Here is a 15,064-nt window from a genome sequence, read left to right on the forward strand (position 1 = left end):
TGACTGGGAATCCTGAAATAACTACTGGGTAGGTCTTAGCCTCCCCTAACCCCATATCTGCATCTTTCCCACCAACCCCAGTTCCTGGGTCCCTAAGCAAAAAGTAAGCTCAAATCTTGAGGGTTTTGTCATCTCAAGTCACAGGGAAATGCCTAGTCATTCAAATTCTATACTGCTGGATACTCATGCTCCCTGACACATGAAGACCCAGTGTAACAACCCCACGTTGAGCAGCTGAGAAGTGTTACTAGAAGACTCTTGAGGACTGAATCCTGCTGACATCTATGGTGAAAGTGAGTCAAGACCAGATCACATAAAAGGGGAAAGGCGCTAAACCACCTTCTGATGAACTTAACAGGATGTATGGTTGTGACCTAACACAGGATATGATGGACCTGAGGTTAAGAGACCCCTCTGCCCCCTCTGCCGTGGATTTGTCCCGTCAGGACTTGGATGTCAATATGATTCCTCAGCAAGAAATCACTGCACACATAGAGCTGAAGGAAAAGCTCTTTATTAAAGCAGATGGCCAACTGGGGCTAACACCCAAATAAGAGTTGGCCTTAGACAGAAGATTTTAGTAACTTATATATACTTTAGGGCTATGCACTTTACACACGATCATCTTAAATCTTTTAGGTAACAGCCACAGTTTAAACAGAGACAGGAGACTTCCAAGTTTAGCCACTGGGCATATGGGAGATTTAAACTGCAAAAATATTGCCAGAATTATTTAAGTACACCAGTGTTGTTCTTTTCAAATAGATGTAACCCAAGATCATGTTGCCCAGCTGGCAGAGTTACACTTTTTTCAAGAAAAGAACTGGAAACTTTATGGCATGCCAGAGCTTAACATCTGTTGCGACTGTGCTTTGCCCCCCTGAGCTGCCTGTCAAGAAGCATGTTCTTTGGGGATGGGACTAATGGCTCTTCAATCCTGGTGAACAAACATTTACCCCTAGCATCATGAATTTACTTATCTTTAAGAGGCCTGAGTAGCATACTACTCATCTTTGGGGTTTTGGGGGAACAGTGCCCCTTTAGCTAAGTTGTACTTTGTATGACTTAATGTCTCCTGAGCAGATCTATTAGTAAATCCTCTTTAACTTCAATTCTGTTACTCTGAGTTTCTTCTGGGTCAGTGTAATGTGCACTTGATTCTAGGTCTCTGCAACTGTGATGCTCAGAGGGTGAAGGATGGGAATCTGTATGCAAACTGTCCAGTCTACTCAGTTAGAAAGAAACAATATTAACAGATTTTATTTTAAAACAGGATTTAATGTTGTAGAATAGCAACTAAATAAAAGTAAATGGAGTACATAAATTTCAAGCAATGGGTAAGATTTCAATGAAAACATCATTTCAAAGAGAAGGTACATGCAACAAATACAGAGAAAAAAACAAGTTGCTAAAAATCCAATTTTATTACTAATTGCATTATACATAATGGTCTAATAGACTGGTTAATCAGGATTTTTCAAGTATTCAGTGTTTTAAAACTCCAACTAAAGTATGTATAAATGACATAACTACAGCTGGGTTATATAGGTCAGTGGTTAGCATGTGTAAAGCCCAAAGTTTGAATCCTAGCACCCACCCCCTAAGAACATTTAACTAAGGATACAAAAAGAAAACTAATATATATATATAGCCGTGTAAATCCCTACCAAGGTCAATGGAATAAAAACTACACTGAAAAGTTTAAATATTTCAAGACAATTTTTTTTCCCTCCCAAATCATTTGCTAGGCCCCAATTCCTCCTTTGGATGCACTTGTTTTTGTTTTTGTTTTTTTTTTTTCTGTTTTATTTTTGTCTTCTTAAGACAGTGTCTCACAAAGTAGCCCATGTTCAGGCTACCCAAAATCTGTGACCCTCCTGTCTTGGCTTCAAAATCCTTAAGATTACAGTATGTGGCAACACACTAGTTTGAGACAGATATCCTCTGAAAGAATACTGGATACTTTCAAGATTAATTCAATGAAGAAATCACTGCAGAATACAATACAGACTCAAAGTAAATTAATTATACGACCAGGAAACATCAGAAACACAAGGAAAAAATACATTTTTGTTTCATATGAAAATGAAAGCATACCTAGAAAAATATACTCAAAAAAATTTAAATGATACTGTAAATCTTAGGTGTCCTATAAACATAAAAGATACTGAACAGTCTAAGATAATAGAAATCGGGTACCCAAAGCATTATCAATTATTCTAGATCTAAATAATCTAGTATCTAGATTATTATAGATAACTGAACAGGTTAAGGATTTAGAAAAGGAATACACTTCACTACAGTATATGACACTGTTCTAATATACAGCTAAAAAACCAGTCAATTCATTTTAAAATCTGGTTGTTTTGTTGGTACTGAGGATTGGAATCGGGGTCTTGTGCATTGCTAAACAGGCACTCTTCCTATGCCTAATCCATTTCTTCTTACACAAGGAAAACTTACATGGCAGCTACTCAAGAATATCTATGATAATCTTTATGTGAGTAAACATAATCAGCACTAAGTAGTAAAATGGATCCATTGGGCTCAGGATGACAGCTCAGTGGCAGAGTGCCTGCCCCATCTCTGGGTTTGTTTGATCCCCAGCAATCACACAAAACACAAATGAACCTTAATGCCATAGTTGACTATATCTAAGAATTTAAGGTTAACATCAGACAACTAATATATATAACCATTAATAAATGACTACCTTTACTTTAGAGTCCTTTTAATCATTCCAGTATTTATTAGGTATTATGTACCAATGAAATCCTACGTACTTGAGTGTTACCAGCAAATGAATATGGTCATCTCAGAGGATACAGAGGATCCATTTAATGAATCCAAGAGGAATTTTGCCTCACAAGTAAAGAAATACTACTATACAATCATTATACAAAATCCAGATATTAAAAAACCCTTTATCCTAATAAGCAAATCAGTATGACAGGGATCATACCTCATTATAATGCTAAAGAAAAAAAAATATGTTTTTACTACACTCACTAGTGTGCTGGACATCATACTAATTTCCGTAAGGAAACAACTAAAATAGAAAAAAATACCATCATTATCTACAAATATGATTACCTATCTGGGAAACCAAAAGATTCTATGACCCTCCCAAATTCATGTTAAATCTAAACAGCATGATTGTGCAGATAGGGTCGTTAGGATTTCATTTGATGTTCCATGACAGTGAATGGAAGCATCATTCCACAAGGCTGTGATTTTATCAGAAGAAAATCTCATTTTTCAGGCTGTCATATGAAAGCAACTGTATGCCAGAAAGAGTCTGCTCCAGAAACCAAATATGCTATTATTTTTCATGTATGTGCATGTGTATGTTGGTATTTACACATCTGCATGTGGCATGTGGAAGCCAGAAGATAATGTCGTTTCCTAATCACTTTCCATTTTATTTACTGAAGCAGTGTCTCTCTTGCTGAACCTAAAGCTCATAGATTCAAGTAGTCTAGCTACTCAGATTGCCTGAGGATGTCCATCTTGCTTCCCAAGCATTGGGGTTATAGGTGGCCTCCATGGCCACCTGGGTTCTTAGGTGGGTTCTGGGGAACCAAACTCTGGTTCTCATGCTGACAAGAGCTGTACCCTCTTACTAGTTCCCATGCTGTTACTCTTTCATGAGAAAACAATGCCGCCTATTGTCTGTCCAGTGCTGGAAATAAAGACTAGCTATGCACGTGCTAGGCAAGGGCTGTTACCACTAAGCTAAACCCCCAGGTCTAAAATTTTATCCAATAAGTGGTGAGCTAATGAGAACAAAGTACAAGGACACACAGACATAATGAAACCAATACTATGCTAACAGAAGATGTCATTTTTGTCTGGCAGTGGTGGCGTACACCTTTAATCCCAGCACTTGGAGGGCAGAAGCAAGAGGAAGTCTGTGAGTTCAAGGCCAGTCTAGTCTACAGAGTGAGTTCCGAACAGCCCGAGCTACATGAAGAAACTCGCCTCAAAAAAACAAAAAAATCCTTTCTTTTAAAGTGAATTTTAAAGCAACTTGGTTTATGTTGTCTTTGTGTTATACTTGTGCTATGTACTGTATACATATGTATGTGCGCAAGCTGTGGAACACATGTAGAAATAGAGGTCAACTTGTAGCAGTCCATTCTCTCCTTCACCTGTGTGGATCAAATTCAGTTCCTGGTGACAAGCACCTTTACCTTCTGAGCCATTTAGCCAGCACTGGCTATGTGTTTTGTGGTACTGTGACATTGCAGTAAAAAAACAAAGAACAAAAACAAAAAAATACTTAAACATATGCAAGGAGCTTTGGAACTGAATGATAGGTAGAGGCTGTTCTGGTGAGGACTCCCTTACGAAGGAGGAACGTGTTATTACAACATGAAGAAAAACTAATTAGTGATACACAGTACTCGTGAACCTGGCAGATCTGTGTTCTAGCAGTTTGTGTGAAAGGAACTTGAGAGTGATAGAATTGGAAATTCATCTGTAATTAAAGTGTTCAAAAGGAGCAACTTGGTTCCTCCTGAGTGCTTTAAGTAAAATATCAAAGAGGAGAACACTGAAGCTAAGAAGACGTTGACAAACAAAAGAGAAATGTACCTTGAAAATAGCCTATCCACATTACAATAGGTGAGACATGTGTACTAAAGAGACTAAGCTAGGGATGCAGCTGAGTGGAAGAGTACTTGCCTAGCATCCACAAGACCCTCAGTTCACCACCCTCAGAGCATCAATCTCACCAAACTGAGGGACAGACACTGGACTATATTAACAAAGATACTGCCACTTCAATCCAAAATGGATCCAAAAGATGGGACAGAACGGACTTTTTGAACTTTATAAAGGATCACAGGGATAACATCTGTAAGTAGACTAGCTATTTAGAACAGATACAAACTATTTCTTGATAAGCTCATCAGAACATATGGGGCCAGAGTAGTTGCCTGGAGGAGTGTCTTACCACAACCCACCTGTGTCCTATATTTTCTTGACTTGCAGTGAGTTTTCACATTAACAAGCCACACTGGCAGCCACTAACCAACAAAAGGATCAATCTGTTTCATTATTTCATAGCATCTAGAAATGTTATGATCACTAAGAGTCAAGCATCAGAATGAAGCCATCTTGTATAGTGCCTTCACTTATGACCCACAGATGCTCAGACTCAGATATCCATGAAAAGGTTCCAGGGATGTAGCTTAGCGACTGAGTGCTTGCCTAGCATGTGTGATGTCCTAGGCAATCCTCAACACTGCCCAAAAGAAGAAAAGTTTGAGAGGGCAACTAAATATCCTATTTCATAAAATTAAGATGGTGTCTAAGGCCAGTGTGGGCCATTATAACCCACACAAAGCAGTTAAGACTACTCTGATGATCTTTGGTGTCACTCAGTATTTAAAGGTGGCAACAGATGGGCTAAATAGTAACACCCACACCCTCACATTGATAGGGCTTCTCCTCAGTGTGAACTCTGCTATGTTTCCTTAGACGTGAGTAAACAGCAAATGCTTTCCCACACTGCTTACATATATAGGGCTTCTCTCCAGTGTGGGTTCGCATGTGAATGTTAAGGGATGTGGAATATATAAATGCTTTCCCACATATATTACACACAAAGGGCTTTTCGCCACTGTGAATTTTAAGATGTTTAGTGCGATGGGAAGAAGTAATGAAGGTTTTCCCACAATGAACACACTCAAAAGGCTTCTCTCCTGTGTGAGTTCTCACATGATGTATCAGGCCAGAAGTCCTGGTAAAGGCCTTCCCACACTCCTTACATGCAAAGGGCTTCTCTCCACTATGAATTCGTACATGAGTGGCAAGGCCTGAGTACTGAGTGAAGGCTTTCCCACATTCCTTACATTCATAAGGTTTGATTCCAGTGTGTGTTCTTATATGCTCAGTAAGCTGAGTAGATCTAGAAAAGGTTTTTCCACATTCCTTACATTCATAAGGCTTTTCCCCAGTGTGAACTCTTATGTGTTCAGTAAGGCCTGACCATCGAAGGAAGGCTTTCCCACATTCCATACATTTGTATGATTTTATTCCAGTGTGAATTCTAACGTGATCATTAAGGTATGACATATTTTTAAAGGCCTTTCCACACTCCTTGCATACAAAGGGCTTTTCTTCATTATGAGTTTTTACATGTGCAGAAAGTCGAGAAAAATTAGCAAAGGACTTCCCACATATCTTACATACTTTGGATTTTTCTTCAGTATGAATTGATACATATTGAGTTAGGTGTGAGGAAACCGTGAAGGCTTTCCAACATTCCTTGCAGTCACAGAATTTTTCTCCAGTGCACATTCCCATGGGATTATTAAGGCATGCAAAATACTGAAAGTCCTTTCCACACTCCTCAAATTTGTAGGGGTTTCTTGCATTGAGAATTGGAAGATGCATAGCAAGGCTTGTAGGATGAATAAAACCATTCCCAAATTTATTCCAGTCATAGGGTTCACTTCCATTGTGAGGCCTCATGTCTGCCTGAAAGTATGACTGGTTAAAAAAGGCTGTCTCACAGTCTGTGCACTCAAAGGGCTTCTCATTTGTGCTGGTGCTCGGGTACATGATGTTCGGCGTCAGACTGAAGATTTTTCCACACTGGCTAAGCTCAGAAACATTCTGTCCAGTAGAGGTTTCCTTGAGCAAAGAAAGAATGTCTTTCCCATACCAGTTACACTCAGAACTGTATCCTTGACTTGGCATGCTCACCTCTGTGTTAAGGCATAACTGTTCACCCAACACATCTCCGCGTGGCTTAGAGTCACACACATCCTCTTCACTGTGGTTTCCTGAAGGTTCATGAAGGGATGAATCACCCACCTGAAGACAAAACATTATGTTCATTATGAATTTTAAAGTTTCCTTTCCATGCAATTATTCCCTGACCTCTATTTTTTTCTAAACAGAATGACAGATCTCTTTCCCAAAATCTTAATAACTAGCTAATTATATGTATTTTAAAAAGGTGTGTAGTTCCATAAAATTGCTTAAAACTTCCATATCTAATTGCACATTTGGAAATACATTTGTGGAAATAATGAGACAAAAAGTCTTTGAAATATTTGTGCAATCTCCCAATTCATGATATTCCAAACAGTTCTCTAGAAGCATCAGTCCCTCTCAGGTGCATGCTACCCACCTCAACTTAATCTCCTCTGTATGTTTTACTACAAAGAACCCCTGCTCCTTGAGTATGAAATAGGAAGTCTTTTGCTGATCTTACCATTTCTACTGTACTGGAACTTTGCATCCTGAAATAATTTTCAAGCTCTGAATCATCAATTCTAGGTTGTAGTTCCAATTCTGAAGTTAAATAGAAAGAGAAATATAGGAAGTTATACACAAGCTAAAAGGTAAGGGTCATTTGTCTTTCTTTTCAAATTAACCACAGTAAGAAAATAAAATAAAAGTGAGGCTGGAAAGTTGGCTCAGCCATTAATGACTAAGATTCAAAACCCAAAAGATAAGAAAATAAAGTGAGACAGACATAACAGTACACAACTGTGATCTTAACACAAAAGGAGACTAAGTCTGAGAATCCTTTTTAAGTATGAGAGCACCCTGAGCTATAATAGTAAGACTCTCTCTCAAAAGCAGTAACAGGAAAACAAGGAAAAAAGGCAGGGAATATGGCTAATTGGTAAACCGCCAAGTACTCAAGTTTGAGCCTTATACCCCACTTTAAAATGTCAGGCATGGTAGCACATGCTCATAATCCTAGCACTGGAGAGGAAGAGACAGGCAGATTCCCTGAGGCTCAATGCTCAAACTGCCTAGCAAGTAAACCCTACAGCTCAATGAGAAACCTGGTCTCAAAATATACAGTGGAGGACACCTTGTCACCAAACTTGACAACCTGAGTTTGAGCCTTGGTACTGTCATGGTAAAAAAAAAAGAAAAAAGAAAAGAAAGAAAGAAAGAAAGAAAAAACTGGTTCTGAAATTGTTCTCTAACTTCTGTAAGTGTGCTGTGATGTATACACCTACTCTCCACAGTACTCTGCTATGCTTGCAGACAGAAGTCAAGCAGAGTTATCCTCTGAGAGGCTCCACACAGCAGCATCTCAAAACAGATGCTGAGACTCACAGCCAAACATTGGACGATATGTTAGGGAGCCTTGTGGAAAAGTGGGGGGAAGGCGTGAAGGACCTGGAGGTGACAGGAGCTCCACAAAAGATCAACAGAGGCAACTACCAGGCCCAGAAGGGCTTCTGAGACTAAAGCACCAACCAAGGACCTTGCATGGGATGGACCTAGACCAACCACAAAGATGTAGCTGATGGGTAGCTCAGGACTCATGTGGGTCCCCTAGTAAGGGGAGCAGGACTCTCTTGCCAGCTTTTCAATCACTTCCCCCTGGCAGGACTGCCTTGCCAGGCCACAGGGGAAGAGGACACTCAGTCCTGATGTGACTTGATGAGGTGGGGTGCATGGAAAGGGGGGCTCCCCTCTTCTGAGGAATAGGGCAGGGAGATGTGGGAGAGAAAGAGAGGGTGGGACTGGCAGGAGGGATGAGGCTATGACCAAAATGTAAAGTGAGTAAGTATTTTTTTAAAAAATAGCAATAGGAATGCCCAGTGGGTAGAATGATTGCCTCACAGCACCTCAAGAACAAGAACAACAAAAATGCAGAATCGCCAGGCGGTGGTGGCATACGCCTTTAATCCCAGCACTCGGAAGGCAAAGGCAGCTGGAGCAATGTGAGTTCAAGGCCAGACTGTCCAGGACAGCCAAGACTAAAGAGGGAAACTGTCTCAAAAACAAACAAACAAACAAGCAAAAGCAGAGACAACATTTTATGTAATGTATTACAAACTGATCCTGTGGGAATTACAGCAACAGGCGAGCCAGAAAGGCCTGGAAAAACAGTTAATACTGAAACACTAAACTTAAGAGGAGGAAACACATGTGTTGTTATAAGACCATAGGTATGCCTGAATAGACAGGAACAATAGATTATGTGAAATGGAAGATATCTCAAACTGAGAAAGATGGCCTCAGTACTGCGCCTGTCAAACAGACTTCTCCATGCACACTCACGTTGAGGAACTGCGCTTTCCACCGTCTCCAACTCCTCTTGCTTTAACCAGGGGGTCAGACTAGGAATGAAGAACTGACATCCTGCACATGCAGAAACATATATGAGTGGAAGATGCTCAAACAAGAGATGACAAACTTTCCTATGGCCAAGGAAATCACAGTTCAAATGAGAGCAAGGTAATTCTTTCAAAATGCAAATGCAGGGAGAGAGGGATGTAACAACATACATAAGGCTTTGAGTACAATCTCTAGCACCATAAAGAAAAGACAGTGTTTCCATTTCTGTGTCCTAACCGGGACTGGTTTGCCCGACCACCTAACTGCAGGTTGATGTACACTTTTAAGAGGGACTACAACTCAAGGGTAGAGCATTTTCTTAACATATAGACCAGGTTCCATCTCCAGCAACACACACATATGCACACGCACATATTCTTGACAAAACCTACTATGTTGGGTACAGTAGTGAATGAAACTTGAAATCCGATAACTTGGGAGGATGAGGATAGAGAATTTCAAGTGTGAGGCCAGCCTGGACTACACAAAGAAGGTTCTGCTTCCCAAAATAAAGGGTCACAGTGAGGGTAAAGGAAAGAGGGGAGAAGAAGAAAGTAAAGAAGAAAAGGGGAAAAATGAAAGAGTGAGGTGTGTGTGTGTAGGTAAACAGACATCGTGATGCACACATCTAATCCCAGCACTTGGGAGGCAGAGATAGGCAGATCTCAGAGTTTTAGTTCAAGGCCAGCCTGATCTACACACGGAGTTTCAAGGACAGACAGAGCTGTGTAAATAAAGCCCGTTAAAAAAAAAAAAGGAATGAAAAGAAACAACAACAAAAGAGTTCTCAAAAAAGAAAAAAATTGCTAAGAAATATCTTTGTTTCTTTGCTTGTTTTTAATTCAAGGTTTCTCTGTGTGTAGCCTTGACTTTCCTGGAACTCACTCTGTAGATCAGGCTGGCCTCTAACTCAGGGAGATCTGCCTGCTTCAATCTCCGAAGTGGCAGGATTAAAAGTGTGCACCACCACCACCACCCAACGAAACATCTTTTTGTTGTTGTTGTTTGGGTTTTTTTGAGACAGGGTTTCTCTGTGTGACCCTGGCTGTCCTGAACTTTGTAAACCAAGCTGGCCTCAGCAATCCGCCTGCCTCTGCCTCCCTGAGTGCTGGGATTACAGGTGTCCGCCACTGCTCCTGGCTGAAAATCTTTTCTAAATGTCCACCATTGGAGAAAATCTAGGAGGAGCTAGAGATGGGAAAATATGATCAAAACGTATTACATGAAAAAAAATTTTTTTTTCTTTAAATGTTCAGCATCCTTACCACTGAGGGAAATGTAAATCCAAACAACCATGAGATATCCCACTCAGAATGACAAAGATCAACAAAACAGCCAATAAAAATGCTGAAGGGGACAAGGGGAAAAGGGAACCATTAATCACTGTTGACAGGATTGCAAATTGGTGCAGCCACTATGGAAATCAGTGCAGAGACCTCTCAAAAGGCTAGAAATAAACCTACCACATGACCCAGCTATACCACTCCATGGCATATGCCTAAAGGACTTGAAATCCTATTCCACAAATACTTGCTCAGCCATGTTCACCGATGCTCTATTCACAATAGCTAGAAACTACAAACAGCCTAAATGTCCTTCAATCAACAAGTGAATAATGAAAATATAGTACATATAACTTATGGTGAAGAAAAAAATGAAATCATAAACTTTGCAGGTAAATAGATGGAATTAGAAAAAAAATCAGTGAGTGAGGTATACAAGAGCCAGAAAGATGGCTCTCTCACATTCCCTCATTTGGAGCTCCAAGCTCCGAATCTTCAGATGTGCGTACACTACCTGGAGTAACTGCAGAAATGAGGAAACCAGGCAGGACCACTGCCAGAGTTCAGGAGAGGGGGAGGTAATAGGAGAACAGCAGGGTGATCAGAAATGGGAAGTAGGAAAAAGTGGGGGAGGGGGGGCTTTAATTAGGAAGAGGGAGGGAGAAAATACAGGAGGGAGGAGGGTAACATGAGAGGAAGGAAGCCTGAAAGTTATAAGGAATCGTACTATTAACTACCTACCTAAAAATACACACATAAGTCAGTGCATAGATATAGATAACTAGTTTAAATAGAATTTTCCCACCTGGGCTGACAATGCTCCCTCCAAGAGCGACAAACCATCTAACAAAAACTCAACACCAGGCATGAGAAGCCCTCTTTTGAGTTCTTGAACAGAGCTGTCCAAAAGACTCCAAAAACATTACACACTATTGCTGCTGCCCTTGGTTGCCCCATAGAGGTAGAAGGGGAAGTTCCTACTAATGAACACACCATGTTTGTGAGACACTGGCCTACAGGTGACCTGAATGCTTCCTCCCTGAGGACTAGATCTCATGGTACCAGAAGGTTCCACACAAGCTTCCAAAACAGGGAAGCAAACAAGAGTCCAGCCCAGCTATGATATCTCTGAACCGTAACAACTAGCATGGCATGGTACCATAGGGTACAGAAGTGACACACGTGCCCTGGAGGTAACCAACGGCTTTCTAAGTTGGCCTTAAGACCCAACAAACAAGAGGGAAGTCGTGCCTGGTACTGGAAACCATGGATCTTGGAGAATCTACGGCCCCCACTTTACTAAACCAGCACAATCCAACTACATTCTAAATATTTGTCTTTACACCCACAGATAAGTGTAGTCCTCACCCCTTACCAAAGGAATGTCTCTTTGCAACAAGGAATCCTGTTACAGAAAACCACAAAGAATCAAAATGCAGAGCTGTGGAGCCCAGTCCCAATGGACACACGTACAACACAACTCCAGCACCCATAACGCACATAAATGGGGTACAGATATAAATGGTTCCGAGAACATTTCAGAAGAGGAGGTGGAAAGATTATAAAAGCCAAAGGATCAGGGAGTTTGCTGTGAAACTGTTTCTCTTAGTAATATCAGAACTATACATATAAAGCCTCAGCAACATGACTAAGCAAAATACAAGCTGGCCAAGGAGGACACGAATAGACATGGTAATGTGGGACGGAGGAAATTCATGAAGCCTCAATCCTACACAGAAAACTACAGACTAAGGGATGCTGAAGGGGCAAATAGTCTTCCCCAGGGAAGAGCACACCAGCTGGTTACTTAATACCAAATGGTCAGCCCTGAAAACATATACATACAAGTAAAACTATGCAGACTGCAGATTGTACTTTTATATTTAGGAATACACACACACACACACACACACACACACACACACACACACACACACACACACACACCACAATTAATGAGAAGAGACCATGAATTTCAAAGAGAGAGAGGGGTATATGGAAGGCTTTGGAGGCAAGGGAATGGTGAAATGGTATAAAATTATATTATAATCTCAAAAAACAAAAAGAAATGTTTTAAGGAAAGGGAGAGAAAGAAGGGGAAAGGAAAAGAACAGCCACCGTAGATGATCATGTACTGTGGTAAGACTTTTCTTTGTTGGAGCTGGGAAGATGGCTTGTTGGTTAGGAGTGTTTGCTGCATAATCTGACCTCAGCAAGCCATGTAACAAGGCCAGCAAGGTCTCAAATGTGCCTGTATGAACTACAGTGCTGGGGGAAAGGTGGATAAGATCTGGGTCTTAGTGGCTGGACGACATAACAGCTCTGAGTTCAGGGAGAAAGTCTGCCTCAAAGGAATAAGGTAGTGACAGCTGAAAACACCTAATGCCTTCCTCTGGTTTCTGCATGTGCACATATAAACACACGCACACAGACACATGCAAATTAGAAAAGCCATTTTTTGTTTGGTTAATTTCATTATATAGCCGTGGATAGCCTGGCCTGGAATTTTCTATATAGACCAGGCTGACCTTGAACTCAAGAGATCCACCCACCTGCCTCTGCTTCTGTCCCTCAAGTGCTGGGATTAAAGGTGTGAGCCCCTTTACCCCACCCTCACACAAAAGCAGTTTCAAAAATTCATGTCATTCCACTATATTCATCATTAACGCAACCAGTCTCTAACACATTAAGAAGCACGTCATATGCACGTTTCATAAAGGTCTGAGGAATGCTAGCAGTCTTACCTACTGCGGTCAGGTTTTCATAGTTCTCCAGCATCACCTCTCTGTACAGGTTTCTCTGAGTCAGGTCCAGTAAGGTCCACTCGTCTGGGGTAAACTCCACAGCCACATCATCGAAGGTCACTGAATCCTAAACCATCACACACACAGTGGTTTGAACCAATTAACAGTCTTGCTAGTACTCAATGACAAATTAGGAAGGTGGACCTGATACTTATACATGGTTTTCAGGGCTGCCCCAATCCAGCTGCAGGGTTTAGTGGCCCTAGGAGCTCTTCTCTCTAAACTCACTCTCGGCTGACCTTCTACTGCCATGTGAGTGTAGTAGCACATCATAAGCATAATTTCTACCAGCACAGCTAGGCTAGATCTTCTCATCCTACTGTCTCATGGCAGCAAATTCCTAAGCAAACTGTAGATATCTGATAAATACATCTTCTGAGAAAAGGGTGCTCTCACCTTCCTTACCATCTGTCAGAACACTCAACAAAACAAAAACCATGCAGCTATCAATAAGGCTTGAGATTAGTTAGTGGGGGCCCATGTTTGTAACCCCCAACACTGGGGAGGGAGGTTGAAACCAGCCAGGGCTATATAGTGAGTTCAAGTTTAGGCTATACAGTCAGACCCTATCTAAACAAAGCAAGACTAATTAGTGAAGCTGGGGATACAGCTCAGTGGTAAAGCTTGCGCCTAAGCTGGATAAAAAGGCCCTGGTTCAATCCCCAGAGAGGCAAGCACACTGGTTAGCAATTACAGAAATGTTAGAGTGAATCCAAGATACCATGTCACCAATATAAGGCTCTGCTCTGCAGGGAAACTCAAGACACCCTCCACCCCTTAGTGAGAAAGCACTGCCTTTAAGGAGCCCTAGAGTCTGACTCTGTCTAGATTCTGGACTCACGAAGGAAATGTGTCTAGATCACAGATGAAAAAGTTCTATTTGGTAGAATTATATCCTTTCTCTTTACCTGGTAACCATTTGCCTGGTTGTCAGTGACTGCCCCTTCTACCTCTGTGTTTTCTTCGTAGATGTAGATAGGCTCTCTAGAAAGAAGGCCTGATAGGAAAGAAAGATGCATCAAACCCCAGAGCTGCCTGCAGTCCCAGCATTCCCATGTCATCAAGCCACTCCACGCTAGGATGACATCCCCGTCATCTATACACTCATCAGACCACAAAATGCATGTTCCTACCAAGAAATGCCACAGGATTTTGCCTCCTCTGGAGCCAGGGGCCAGGCTAGGCACTGTGCTGCCCTCTTGAGAAAGGGAGTGTTCTCACTTTATAGATAAAGGGACTTAAGGTGTGGGGAAAAAAAAAACATGTGACTCTGAGGCTGGTGAGATGGAGCATCAAGTTAATGTGAGTGCTCAGACCCCAGAATCCCACAATGGAAAGAAAACTGACCCCAAAAATGTCCTGACTTCCACATTTACCTGCACTCATACAAATATATACAGACAATAATAATTAACAAAGTAAAAAGTAAAAAGAAACACATGACTCTAAATTGCCCTGGTGACACAACTCACGACAATTATGCAGCATCTCTTCAGAAAGCACACACACCGGGCCCTGAGTTGCAGGGCCCTATTATACAGCCCACTTCAGCCCTTTGTAGGTGAACTCCTGAAGCCCTGCCCACTGGACTTTGCTGTGCAGGAGAGACCTAAAACAATCTGAAAAAGAGCTTCAACAAGGACTTACCATGGGACAAATCAATGGCTGCCATCCCGTGATGCTGATGGTGAAATGTGCCTGAACACTCCCTTCCCTGATGCCAAGATCACTTCGGGACAGCTTATGAATCTAAGTGGACAGAGGCAATCTCCATTCCTCTTAATACAGGGTTATATGGAGTCCTGTTCACATCAATCATTAATCAGCAACATCGAACGTCAGTCAGCAAACATCACACAGTAGTGCTCACTCTCT

At 41.4% G+C, this 15,064-nt stretch overlaps 1 protein-coding gene across 2 annotated transcripts in view; it reads right to left on the bottom strand.

Annotated features, from left to right (window-relative positions):
* Nucleotides 1-1,257: 1,257 nt before the first annotated feature.
* ZNF561 (zinc finger protein 561) overlaps nucleotides 1,258-15,064 on the bottom strand; it is a 33,939-nt gene continuing 20,132 nt past the window's right edge. The window contains exons 4-9 of one of the 2 annotated variants that reach the window (XM_084783193.1): nucleotides 14,837-14,991; nucleotides 14,098-14,186; nucleotides 13,130-13,256; nucleotides 9,046-9,126; nucleotides 7,229-7,308; nucleotides 1,258-6,825 (exon numbers count right to left, since the gene is read on the bottom strand). In XM_084783193.1, coding sequence (XP_084639319.1) covers nucleotides 5,413-6,825; nucleotides 7,229-7,308; nucleotides 9,046-9,126; nucleotides 13,130-13,256; nucleotides 14,098-14,186; nucleotides 14,837-14,861 — 1,815 coding nt within the window. In that variant the 5' untranslated portion in view covers nucleotides 14,862-14,991 and the 3' untranslated portion in view covers nucleotides 1,258-5,412. The remainder of the gene's footprint in view (nucleotides 6,826-7,228; nucleotides 7,309-9,045; nucleotides 9,127-13,129; nucleotides 13,257-14,097; nucleotides 14,187-14,836; nucleotides 14,992-15,064) is intronic. The other variant, XM_084783194.1, reaches the window with a different exon arrangement.

This window comes from Acomys minous (genome assembly GCF_964271855.1).
Source record: "Acomys minous genome assembly, chromosome: 5".
In the NCBI taxonomy this organism is placed as follows: domain Eukaryota; kingdom Metazoa; phylum Chordata; class Mammalia; order Rodentia; family Muridae; genus Acomys; species Acomys minous.